This window comes from Hoplias malabaricus, chromosome 3 (assembly GCF_029633855.1).
Source record: "Hoplias malabaricus isolate fHopMal1 chromosome 3, fHopMal1.hap1, whole genome shotgun sequence".
NCBI lineage: Eukaryota > Metazoa > Chordata > Actinopteri > Characiformes > Erythrinidae > Hoplias > Hoplias malabaricus.
Window position 1 is genome coordinate 52,092,950 of NC_089802.1, and position 13,409 is coordinate 52,106,358.

The 13,409-nt window shown below is 37.4% G+C and overlaps 1 protein-coding gene across 4 annotated transcripts in view; it reads right to left on the reverse strand.

Annotated features, from left to right (window-relative positions):
• Positions 1-13,409, reverse strand: part of itpr1a (inositol 1,4,5-trisphosphate receptor, type 1a) — a 44,328-nt gene that overhangs the window by 20,627 nt on the left and 10,292 nt on the right. For all 4 annotated transcript variants that reach the window (XM_066663833.1, XM_066663831.1, XM_066663832.1 and 1 more), the window contains exons 5-26: positions 11,643-11,729; positions 11,398-11,556; positions 10,739-10,837; positions 10,535-10,618; positions 10,240-10,386; positions 10,041-10,136; positions 9,503-9,547; positions 9,206-9,360; positions 8,956-9,055; positions 8,421-8,581; positions 8,116-8,257; positions 7,866-8,024; positions 7,073-7,245; positions 6,740-6,859; positions 4,387-4,581; positions 3,791-4,042; positions 3,298-3,439; positions 3,025-3,172; positions 2,191-2,381; positions 1,521-1,647; positions 368-422; positions 119-284 (exon numbers count right to left, since the gene is read on the reverse strand). In XM_066663833.1, coding sequence (XP_066519930.1) covers positions 119-284; positions 368-422; positions 1,521-1,647; positions 2,191-2,381; positions 3,025-3,172; positions 3,298-3,439; positions 3,791-4,042; positions 4,387-4,581; positions 6,740-6,859; positions 7,073-7,245; positions 7,866-8,024; positions 8,116-8,257; positions 8,421-8,581; positions 8,956-9,055; positions 9,206-9,360; positions 9,503-9,547; positions 10,041-10,136; positions 10,240-10,386; positions 10,535-10,618; positions 10,739-10,837; positions 11,398-11,556; positions 11,643-11,729 — 3,003 coding nt within the window. The remainder of the gene's footprint in view (positions 1-118; positions 285-367; positions 423-1,520; positions 1,648-2,190; positions 2,382-3,024; positions 3,173-3,297; positions 3,440-3,790; positions 4,043-4,386; positions 4,582-6,739; positions 6,860-7,072; positions 7,246-7,865; positions 8,025-8,115; positions 8,258-8,420; positions 8,582-8,955; positions 9,056-9,205; positions 9,361-9,502; positions 9,548-10,040; positions 10,137-10,239; positions 10,387-10,534; positions 10,619-10,738; positions 10,838-11,397; positions 11,557-11,642; positions 11,730-13,409) is intronic.

Below are 13,409 nucleotides of genomic sequence, written 5' to 3' on the forward strand. Positions count from 1 at the left end.
TACCTTGACCATTACATCTTGACAGTTAAATTCACTTGAAATACCTCTCAAAAATCAAATCTTCATATTTATAACTGAGTATTAAGCTAATGATTATGAGTGTGTATTTGTGTGTTACCTGTTTAAAGGCTTGAAGAACCTCCTGGCGCTGGCTAAAGTGTCTGAAGAGCAGATGCAGGGCTCTTGACACCAGAGGAGGATAGTCATGCATGGTCAGGTGGAGAAGTACCCTCAGAAACGTCCGACCCCCGTGATCATCCAGATCCAGAGGGGTGTTCTCTTCACTTCTCACACATGAAAATGTTTGCATTAAAATGGTATTGGAATGTATACACATAATCACACATCAGCCAGACATAAATCTCACCTTCCGCCAAAAATCCCCTCTGCCTGCTCCTCAATATGTTCAAAATCCAATGCACCTAATAAACAAAACCGTGTACGGACTCATTATCTACACTTATTTCCCACTCATATATACACAGATCAACCATAACATTATGACCACTTTGTTTCTACTCTCACTGCCCATTCTGTGAATTCCAGTGACCATACAGGAGCACTTTGTTGTTTTATAATTACAGACTATAGTTTCCATGCATACATTGGTTGCCCAGATTCACCCTGTTCTTGAATGGTCAGGACCCCCACAGGACCACCAAAGAGCAGGTATGATTTGGGTGGAGGATCATTCTCTGCGCTGCAGTAACTCTGACATGATGGTGATGTGTTAGTGTGTGTTACACTGGTACGAGTGGGTCTGATCCACAGCAGTGCTTCTAAAGTTTTAAAGAAGGTGTCTCCTCACTGTCCACTCTATTAGGCACATCTACCTCATCCACCTTGTAGATGTAAAGTCAGACACAGTAGTTCATCTGTTGCTGCACATTTTGCGTTGGTCATCCTCTAATCCTTCATCAGTAGACACAGGACACCACCCACAAGGCGCTGTCAGTTGGACATTTTTGGTTGGTGAACTATTTTTTGTCCAGGAGTGACACTGAGGTGTTTAAAATCTCCAGCAGCACAGGTGTGTCTGATCCACTCGTACCAGAACAACACACACTAACACACCACCACCATGCTAGTGTCACTGCAGTGCTGAGAATGACTCACCACCCAAATCATACCTGATTTGTGGTGGTCCTGACCATGGAGGAACAAGGTAAAAAGAGGCAAACAATGTATACAGAGCAGTAAATGGACTCTATTCTCTAAAAATGTATAACTACAAAGTGCTTCTGTATGGTCAGTGGAACTTAAAGTGAAGAAACAAGAACCATTTTACTCAAATATGTGTAATAAAATATTTATATAAATATACAGGGTGCCTCAAAAGTAACAAAACAGAAAAGTAAGGAAATACCCATATAAAAAGACGGTGATCCAATTGTGAACACAGGCATTGTGTAAAGAGTGAAACTTGTGAGGTCACAGCTTGTTTATAAAATGTGAATTTTATCGTCTTTCCTTAAAGGTTTCCTTGAGCCAAACACAAAAGCATGCAGACACACACTTACCTTGGACGCTTGTGTGTGAGTCTGGGTTAATAGAGGGCTCTGCCTGAGAGTTACTCTCATCAAACTCTCTCTTAAAGATGCTCAGCAAGCAGGAGATGCGGTAATCCAGTCGCACATTGAGTATGAACTAAAATAGTGAGAGTGAAAATTTTATTCCATCAATTTTAATAGGTCCATGTTCTTTTTGGCCATTAAAACAGGAAACGACACATTATCTCTTTTTCAAATTTTAAAAAGGTAATAGAAATCAAACAAAACAGCACCAGAGCACCGATAAGCACTGATTCGGCATAGATTCATGGTCAATTCAGTGGTTGGTTCAAATCACATTGATTTTATACACATGTACAAATTATGCCAAATTCTATCTTGATTACAAATTGAGATGGAGTCAGCTCCAAGAGATTCAACTCTGAATCACTGGTCAAGTGTTGACTCCAAGATGCTTGAAAAATCGATTTTTAAGAGTCGGCTCCTGATCACACAATACATTTACTCTGGCTTTATTCTGCTCATTCTCACTGTGTACAGAGACGATTGTCAGCATGATGGCTTTGAAACCATACTTTGAAAAAATGTAGGATTTTTCACTGCAATATGTACCACCATGTCACATGACTAGGAGGAACAAGAGTCAAAGATTTCATATGAGTAATTAGTGTATCTTTACCTGCAGTATCTCTATGATCTTGAGCTTGGTGTCCATGACAAGTATATCTTGTTTCTGAGGTTCTGTTTGGGCTTTGACAGAGTCTCTATCTGGGGTAGCACGGGATGTGGTCGGTAAGAAACCTCCTCCTCTTAGCACTACCTGTGTCATCAGCTCCCCGACACCATGAATGGAGCGCATCACATTGCTGCCTGCACACACAGACAAAAAAAGGAACAAGCAGAAATTACCACTGCCTACAGACTCAAATTTTCTTTACCTATACAAGCACTTCATATTTAGTTAGTCAGCTTGATTACGTGTGTTGAGGCACAAAACTGTTTAAACTATGCAGTGAAATGTCCAGCATTAATAAGAGTAGAAGACACTCATATTTAAATATCTTTACATGTATTTTTAGGCACATGCATTTCAGGCAAACCAACACAAAAAAGCTTATCACATTTTCAGGGTATTGTTGGAAAAATAATCTAAAATCTCTGGTTCTCATCCACACATACTGACAAAAACAATCAATGTAAACTGAAAAAAAATTTAAAAAGTGAAAATTGTCTTTCATTGAACATGCCTGGCTATATTCGGTGATTGGCCTATACAAGATACATTAGGTGTATGGCCTATATAAACTTAAAAATAATCCCTAGTATAACCTCCAGTATGAATAATTCTGTTTCTTTGCAACTATACAAGATGCAAATACTTAATAGTTTTCAGATTTTTAAGCTAATTTGAAAATATGGCAATCTGGCCTCATTTATAATATTCATCTACGCATTTTATTATAACATTGAGGTCTGTCTAGTTTCTGAAAATTTGACCTTCAGCATGTCTGACCTTTGCCGGGTTCTCTGTCCATTTTGATGGAGAAGGAGGCACTGATGTGCACACAGTCCAGAATGGCCAGCAGGATCTTAGTCAGTCTTAGTAAGTCACTGAAGTTATAGAAGCCAAAGTAGATCAGGTTCCTTGCCAGGTTTACTACCTATAACACAGAGAGCAGGGGAAGAATGCAAGGATTCAATCAAGAATATGTAATACAGCTTGATCATGGTCATCAGTGTTCATGTAAGGGAATTAAGAAAAAAGTGAGCAGGTATAAATGTGTACCTCAAAGGTGAGCTTATTTTTCTCCTTGTCTGAAAAAGGGAAGCTTTGGCACACAACGTCCCGTAGGTAGTTCTCTACAAACTCCATCGTTTGAGAAAACTTCTCCTTCACTACATCACGCGATGTCCCATCATTATCATAACTAATGGAGAAACACAACAAATATAGTATTAATGAGCTGAAAAAGGCTACAAAGCTGTGGTATTTCAACAACCTGGTACTTTAAAGGATCACTAGGTAAGATATAGGTTTATTGCTCTTGGAGCTCCCCCATGTGAAATTAAATTTTACAGCACTGAACTGAAATTCGTGGGGAGGGGGATGGAGGTGGGTAGTTTCCTACCCTCCTTCCAAGGTTACACTGTGAAGTTTTTGCAGTGCTGGACCCAGAGTAGCAATATTTATATATACATATTTTACATGTTTTATTAAAAATATATAAAATAAAGGGAAATAAATCTAAAAAAAGGTGGAGGCTGAAAGTTTTACTCACTCATCAATGGAGATCTGTGAGGGGATTTCAGACCAGAGCCGCGCATATTTGACAGGTGTGACCTGTTCTTGCGGGTCACGGTCCACATGCATGTGCAACATCAGGCGGCAGAAAGAGGCTCGGAGGTCAAAGGGCAAATCTTCATCTGACATGCAGCGCAATATCAGGTCCACATCAAGCTGAGCTGAGATTTTATTGATGGCTAAGTACTGTCGGTCCAGACACATCCGAGCAAACAGATTCAACTGGTATCTAACAGAGAAAAATCACAACAAGCAGCATCCATGTGTTGGTGGAGTTTTTCATGGGATTATTTGTGATGTATCTGTTGTTCTGAAGTAGAGCAGAATTTTTAGTTGTTGCTAGGCTTCTGTGTGGAATTATCATTTTGCTCCATTTGTAATTTTATAAATATAAATTAAACATGGCTCCATAATTTTAATAGGAATACATGTACGTAATATTGTGCTTGTGTAAGCACTAGCAGATATGTACACTTAATATATTGGATGTCAGCACTGGATTCTCAAACTCAATTACTAGTACTTCCTCAATTCTAGTTTTTGTGTGTGTATAAGTATGCATCATGTGTGTACCTGTAATAGCTGATCACCTCCTGATCTTCTGTTTGTCCCTCTTTGGCATCCTGAGCAAGCTCTCTGATGCTTCTACTTTTCACCTCACCATTGCTATCCTTCCAGAACAACCACACTTCCTCTTCATCCTCCTCTTCATCCTCACCACTTTCCCCAAGAACAGCTCCCGGCACCTCGAACCGTGACAATACTAACCTGAGACACACACAGGCAATGTGATATCGATTTGAGAAATACAAAAGACATGTAACATATACTACACTTTAGTATAATTCACTTCATTTAATGAACTTGCCCATGTGGCATACATTTACTTAGAAGTCACATTATTTATGTTTCTGAAGCGTTAGCCTCAGCCGAGTCATTAGCCGTAGATTTAGTTTAGTCTCTGTTTGTTAATAAAAACTACATTTGTAGGGGCTACAATTAAGTTTTTGATGTTTTGTTCATATTTGTCTTTTTTTGTTGGTTTTGTGAGTATGCACCCTCTATAGGTGATAGATTCTACCCTATAAATTGGTGAATGAGGTGTGTGTCAGGAGGATGGCAGACCAGCAATAATGTCATTGACCTCAGTTGGGACACAGTTTGCGTTGTAAGGCCTGCTGTCACTGGGGCCTGCCAGCCAATACCACCTTGCTTTAACCTGGGCTTGCCAAACAGTTATTAATGTAATACTTACAGACTTCATGCTACCACTGCATCTTTACTTTTGTGTTTCTATTTAATTATAATAAATAACCAGCATCGTTCTGCATCAAACTCTCTCCCTGGATTTCTTAGAAACCAACTGTGAGTCTGACAGAGTCTGTCCTCTCCTGTGTGGTAAAGACAATTGAAAACTTGAAACAAGGAGTTATGACGAACTCACAATGTTTTTACCATTACAAAGTTCATTTAGTTAAGTTAACATGCTAAGCTATTTATAGGGAATTTACACTGAATATATTACACTCTTTCATTATGGCTTCACTTTCTGTCTGTAATGACCCTGGCAAAAATCCACACACCACTGTTATTTTAAATTTAATTTTCATATATTCAATGAACATTTTCATAACAGAGGATTTTTATAAGTTGATTATTGTATACGTTATTAAATATTTAAATAAATATATTACTCCATCCATTTTACAGTCTAATCAAAATGGCTTAATTTATATATGTCATATATTTCATGTAGTGTGAGATCCAATAAAAACAGCATTAAACACAGATTGAAGAATTTTGTAAAGTTAAAATATTTTTTATACCAAACCATGAAGAAGGTTTAATGACAATTGCAAAGAAGAGAGGCAAAATACACTTGCATGGTTTGAAACTCGGAGATCTATATAACTTCTTAGGTGTCATATTGCATATGTTTTTCCCAGGCTGATATTCAAGGCTTTGTCTGCTTTATATTAGCATGCACCTACATCACTGTGCAAAAGGTTTAGGCACAAATTCTATTATAGATATTGATTTTATTAATTATTTAGTCAGTACAAAAACATTTTAGATTTACTTAAATAATAATAATAATAATAATAATACAGTGACCCTGAACTGGATAAGCGTTTACAGATAATGACTGAATCAATGAATAAAAAAAAAATTATAATAATAATGTTACAAAAAAATAACTATTTATATCTGTAAAGAAAGTAACTTATTAAAAAAAGAGGTTACTTTCAATTAAAAAAACAACAACATAATGAAGGCTCCAGAGCCTTTTGCATTTAAAAAAGGAGACTGACAATCCAGTTCTTAAAAGAACTGTGGCAGATTCTCCATGAGTAAAACTACTACAGATATCTAATTTCTTCATAAAACTGAATAAACTGTACCTAGGACTAATATTTAAGAATAAAAAAGCTAATGGTCATCACATAAAATACTGACTTTCTTTTGTTTATTAATGTTTACTGCACATTGTTGTTTTTTTTCTTTCAAGTAATAAAGAATTAATTCCATTATTTTTGAAGTCATCTATACATTCCAACATTTTTGCATGTGCCTGAAATTTTGCACAGTACTTTAGTTTTCAAACAGAAACTGACATTACCACCAGGATGTGCTTATCTGTATCTGTAAGCAATTTGAGATTTAGATGTTTAATTGTTTATTTTCTATACAGGGGAACATTGCTCCCTTACCCCGCTGTTTTTGTCACACAAGGGAAGGGAAATATTCAGAAAAGAAAACAGAACAAACATAACATATGTTTGATATTGGAAAAAAAGGATTTAATCAAACAAATTGAATAAGGGACTGGGATATGAATTATATTCCTTTCAACATGTGCAATAACAGTAGTTAGAGACTGTGATGGTCAATTTACAGTGATGAGGTGCAGGGGCCAGTGTCATACTTAGTTTCAATAAGAATGTCAGCGTTGGCCGGATCCAGAACAGCTGTACAGATGAGCTCCTGTGTCACAGGGATGGATTTGTTCATCGATACACACAGATCAGACAAGTAGTCCAGGAACCTAACCACAAAGACAGACATACATGTGTGCTGTTTTATGCAGTTGGACTATAATCATAGCAAACTACCATCTTATTTTATAACAGTTGAGTTCAACTTTCTGTCTGGAAGTCACTCTCATTCTATATGCCATACACAATGAGAGAAAATAACATAATGTACAATTTGACATGCTTTATGTTTAATAATTCTTCTTTTATAAACACACACATACCTAGGCTCCCTGTTCTTGCGGACCAGGCTGACAAAAGTGTCAATCTCTGCAGCAGTGATGTGTTTCTCCAGCAATTTGCGGTTGTTGTGCAGCAGGGCTGTGATTGTATCTTCTGCCAGCACATCATAGCCAATCTGCTTCTGCATAAAGCGGAACTGCTTCGCTATGTACTCCTAAACACACATGCACACACACTTATTAATTTAACTTTTTTTTTTTACAATTTTATAGTTTCTATTATTTTATCGTGGTCTATTTTATCTTTGTGTGCTTATCTTAATAGTTTTCAAAGTTTTTTTGACAATTTAACAATCTTCAAAATAATGCTTCAAAATATTGTTTTTCTGATACACTGTATTAATCTCTTGCTTTTTTCACCAGATGTACTAAATAGTTCTTCTGAGTAAGCACACAAGCACATTTAGAATAGAAATCAGATCTGTAAATTATTTGTTCAACATAATAACAATATAATGTAATTAATTTATAAACTACAGCTCTATTCATGCTCAGAAAATTACTGTGTGTTACTTTACATATCAGAGAACCATTAGTTCTGCAAAATGTATTGTCACTGAAGAGTAGATGAATGTAATTTGTTTTCAGTTTAGTAATATCCGATTTTTGAAATGTGATTTAGGTTGATTTTGACTTCAGGATTGGATCCTGCATATTTTATTTGCATGTTTTGAATGTTTAATACAATAAAGAACCCAATCTGATCATAGTACATTATGCAAATGTATGACCTGCTAAGTGGTATAATAGCACTATTAAGCAATAATGATGGCACCTGGTTTTTACGGTAGTCTTGCTGTGAATGTCGTAGTACTCGGTAGCAGAGTCTGCAGATGTGTCGAAAAGGGGCATGGCGCTGGTCAGCTAGTTCTTCCAATCTCAACATGGGGCCATCCCCACTGTCAGTGAAGGGAGCCTGCAGCAGCTTGAAGATCTAATTAATCATGAAATAAAAAGGTATCCATAACGCTAAGAACCTCATAAATTTATTTTAAAAACAAAGCATGTAAGAAATGAGCATTTGCCTGTTTCAGGATGTTTTGCTCTCTCATGAGTTTCTGGCGCTCTCTGTTGGGTTTGTTCACCATGATCTCCAGGACATCCTGACCACTGTTCGGTATGTCCACTACAAAATACACCAGGTCTTCCAACAGCTTAGTAACTGCCCTTAAGAAAGAAACAAATTTTAACACATAAGTCTCTTTACCTTTTAAAATGATATTAAAAGTGTTTTAAGATGTGCCACTAAATAAGCAGTACAAATGAATCCATCAACTCATGAATTGTGGACAGATGAAACAGAGGAGACGTGGGTGGAGAGGTTCTCTACCTCCTTTCATTCTGGGTGATGGTGCCCTTTTCCAGTTTGCCAGCAATGGAAGCAAGAACTTTACTGGCATCATTAGCAAAATCCAGATCTCGGACCTCTGCTGGAGACACTGGCACAATAGCAAATGCTTCTTTATCCTCCTTCATTGGAGATGTCCCTATCTTTGTGTGTTCAAAGGGAGGAAATAGAAAGAAGTGGGAAAGGCAGAAAAAAAAGTACACTCTGCACAGCAAACTATGAGACCATGTGAGATTGTTTTAGGGATACTATTAAAAATAGATTCGATTTTGACAATATAGTTATAATACTTCCATTTAAAAAAATCTATATTTCATTTGTTATTTATATTTGATTTCTAGCTACTGTTTCTAAACATTATCTCTATTTATATATTTTTATTTACTAATTTTGTATTCTCCAAGCATATTATCAGTGTCCCTAAAAGCCATATGTCATAAAAGGCATAGTGGAGTCTAAATACCAAAGATATTAATCTTTAAGCAAATAATTCCAGTGACCACAGACTTGAACTCACTCTGAGCATGACTGGTTTCTCTTCCTCCTTGTCTATGGGTTGGTTTGTGCTGTGGACCCAGGTGTTTGTGCAGAGGTGTCTTAGTCTTACATAAGAATTCCTGACAAACACATACAGATATCACGCTTAGATATTAATTTCACAAACAAGAGCATCTATGCTTCAGCAAATGACAATATTTTTAAGATAAACAGATTAAAAGAAAAATTAAAAGATTTCTGTCAATCAGCATCTATTATTCATGTCTTACCTGGGCACAAGTGAGTCCCCCCCTCTCAGTGTAGTAGGGTCCAGTTCAAAAATAGAAGATATGTCATTGCCATCGGGAACAGACACCAGGGTGTACATGACTTTATCCTGTGGATTCTGTGCACGTGCTCGTATCACTTCATGTTCTGATTCCAGCTGAAACATGTTACACCAATATAAAGAGATTATTTCCAAAATAATAAATTTTGGAATATATTTCCAAAAAATATATTGTATTTCCACAATATATTTCCATTTTAAATTGTACCACTATTCATCACCACAGGCACATACTCACAGAGGAACGGGACTCTATACATTCTTCCTCATAGTCTGGGTTTACCTAGTGATAGGATAGTGAAAAAAGAACAGATGAATACAGGAGATGGAGTATTTCTTATGACACATGTAGAATATATAAATCACAATATAGATAGCAACTTATTGAAAGGCTTCATTCAAAAAGCTATGTGACACCTACATTAGCATTTCTGGACAACTGTCATAAACTAACATAGGCTTTATTAATGCTGCTTTAGTAAATTTTGGTGCAATTCTACTAAATGTTATGAGAAAGTTTTTATAATGTTCTACATAGGTTTGATCAGTTTTCATGAAAGAATGCCTTATAAAGGCTACACTTTTGGAAACTGGTGTACATATGCGAGGTTTTGGGTTTTTATCAGTGAACTACTTGTTGTTAAACTATAAGCTTCAGATTTAAAAAATATTGTTTAGTAACTATTATGAGCTAGTATTTCAATTATTTCCATAAAGTCCATGTTCAATGGGTTATTATAAGTTTAAAAAACACTTTTTTTTTTTTTTTTTTTTACCTCGGCAGCAAGGTAATGTCCAGTTGCCAGGTGTTTAAACCTGAACAGACTGTTCCAGTAGCCTGCTCCACCTCTACAGGGGTCATGCTGCACAACCTGCAAACACATACACAAACATCTGCTGCATTTCCCATCATATCAACACATGATCAAAGACTCAACAACTTCACATTCCATATACACACACAAACACACTGACCTCCACCTCCCAGAGTGCTTTGCTGCTGGTTGCCGAGGTTGCAGATTGGCGCCCGGTGGTGCGCAGGAAAACATACTGTTTCTTCCGGTGGTCATCACATGTTAAAAATTTCTCTTGCTCTGCGTGAAACAACCGAACTACATCCCCCTAACACACACACACACACATACACACACACACACACACACATAAACAAATACATTCATTGTCCTATAATTAAGGCACAATGAATGAAATGATATATTGGTAACTGAAAGGAAACAACAAATGATTTCGAAATATATGCTCAACTCACGCCTTTCAGAACAACTTCTTGATTGTCACTCCATTTCATGAACAGGACGATTTTCCAGCTAGTGCTGCAGTTCACAGAGTTCACCTGTCAGATAAGAAGCAGAAGTTGGAACTGAGGGCAAAAATAATATTTCTAAGTACATATTTATAAATACATGTATTTGTACATTTATAAAATTGTTGTAACTTGTGGGATGTATGTTACCTCATTGCATCCAGGATTATCTACAAGTTGATGGCTGCTTGCATGAAGTGGCTGTCCAGCATTCACAGGATTTAACACTACCTTATCTCCTATAACCACCTGAAACACATACAAAGGCACCAAACACTGTGCATGAAGACAAAACACAATTTGTTTAAAGGGTAAAATGTATCTGCATTCATACAAAAGAGGTTTTGTCTAATGTCTAAAATGACTAAAAGTAATATTTTAATTTGAACAGTGAAGTACAGGCATTACATTTTAAATTACATTCACACGTGGCAATATAAATATTTTGCTATGATTTGCATGAAATAAATCAATAAACAAAAAATTATATTGATATTAGTTTTTATATCTTCTGCTACTGTTGTCAACTCAGGTGACTATCACACGCTTATTGTATGATTTGGATCTTAACCAGTTCACAAACTCTTAAGCATGGATATATTTAGTGCCTTTAAAAACACAACTTATTTTGAATTATTTAATTTTAAAAATTATGCCGTGCACATGCACATTTTCTAATTTTTTTGTATGACAAATTGAATGTATGAATGTAAGAATGAATTTCTAACACCCAAATGTTTCATGAACTAAGCTTTTCATCTAAATACAAAGTTAGAGTTAATACACCATCACGTTTTTATAGCACTCACACTGTCTCCAATTGAACGCAGTTTATAGAAAGGCTGAATGTAGAACCAGGAGCCTTCGTTTCCAGCAGCATCCAGGGTCACACGCATGGCATTCTTCTCTAACAGAGCTGGCAAACGCTTATTCACTGTCAGATATTTATTGCTTTTCAGGTGAAGCAGCTACACACACAAAAACATAGTTGACATTGCTGAAGATGTATGGCACAGCAAGTATTTAGTGTTAGTGGTTAAGAGGGCAGCTTTACCTGGATGACGTTTCCATACTGAATGACAGTCCCTAGTAGCTTCTTATTTTCTGATTCATTCTGTTTCTTCTCTAGATCAGCAGCATGCTAAAAAGAGGGAATGAGAAATAATTCTGGAAACAATGAGCTCGATCGAGCTCAGTAACATTCTGAAAATATGAAAAATATTCAGGTAATATATCAGTACACTGCTTCCCTGTCAAGAAACACTCTTTTCATATACACACACAAAACCAAATAAGCCCTATAAACACACACACACAAGCAGGAGTCAATAGGTGTTGTCTCCTCAGTAATAACTGTAAATAAACTTAGCGCAAAAAGTATGGAAATTTATGTTTGTTAGATTATTTCTTTGTTGTAACAGTGCTTCTTGGCAATAAATCTTATACAGTTGGAAAGCCTGTTAATTACCCTTTTAAGTGGTGCCGCATTTGTAAGAAACATGCATTTGTGAGATGAGTGATAGAGCTGAGCATGTGGGTTGTGACCATGCACCTGTGAGCATGGGTCCTGCTGCAGTGGTCAGTTTGTGTCTGCTCCAAGAATCAGAATGCCACTTTTGACTGGTCTGGATAGGGCCAGTGTGATATGGCAACTTCAAGCGAGTGTTCTGTAAAACCAAGTTGTAGCATTATTTGGAGTGAGCCCTAGTACCATCTCCAAATTGAAGTTTATATATAACAGGGGATGTCAGAGACAGGCCGTGAAGTGGGCATCCCAAGAAGATGACACTCTCAGAAGATTGTTTCCTCACCCTGTCAGCACTTAGGTCTCCTACAGATTTGCAGTCAAGGTTTGCAGGACAATATGGCCAACGGCTCTCTGCCCAGACAATCTGGAACAGACAGCACGCGGTAAATCTCCAGTCTCCAGTCTCTAAGAGGCCTGCCATGACTGACCCTCACTGTTAGGTCTGTTTGCACTGATGTCGGCAACACATGCACCGGAACCTGAACATGTGGAGGAAGGTTATGTTCAACGGCACGTCTAGATTCTGCCTATGGCAGTTGGATCGTAGGGTCAAAGTGTGAAGAAGACACAGGGAACTCTATGCTGATTGCTGCACCAATAGAATAACATCTTTTGGTGGAGGCAGTGTGAGGGTGTGGGGTGGCATCTCCTTCAGTGGAAAAACAAGGCTTGTCATCTTTGGAGGCAATCTCAAAGCAGAGATATATCGAGATGAAATTCTGCAACCAGTGGCAATCCCATATCTCCAAAGTCTGGGAACGAACTCTATTCTCCAAGACGACAAAGCTCGCCCCACAGAGCGGGATTTATCAGAGACTACTTAGAGAATTTGGGAGTGGAGAGGATGGAATGGTCTGCCAGCAGTCCTGACCTCAACCCTATTGAACACTTGTTGTATCAGCTTGGGCGTGCTGTTCGTGCCACAGTGATCAACACAACCATGTTGGCTGATTTGCGACAAATGCTGATTGAAGAATGAGAAGTGATCAGTGTGTGACCAGGTTGGTGACCAGCATGATGAGGAGGTGCCACGCTGTTGTGGCTGTGTATGGTTCTTTCACATACTACTGAGGCTCCTGTTTGTTAAATGAATAATTTGTTAAATTGCTGATGTGTCTTGTATCTTTAAACTTCATCCAGTCCACCAAACACCAAATGAGTCAAGGGCAGAATAAGGTGTTTGGCATTGGCAGAGAGGATTTGGCTAATTTTTCATGGGTGAAACCCACATAATCAGCTCTACTGCTCAACACACAAATGCATGTTCCTTACAAATGTGGTACCATATCATAA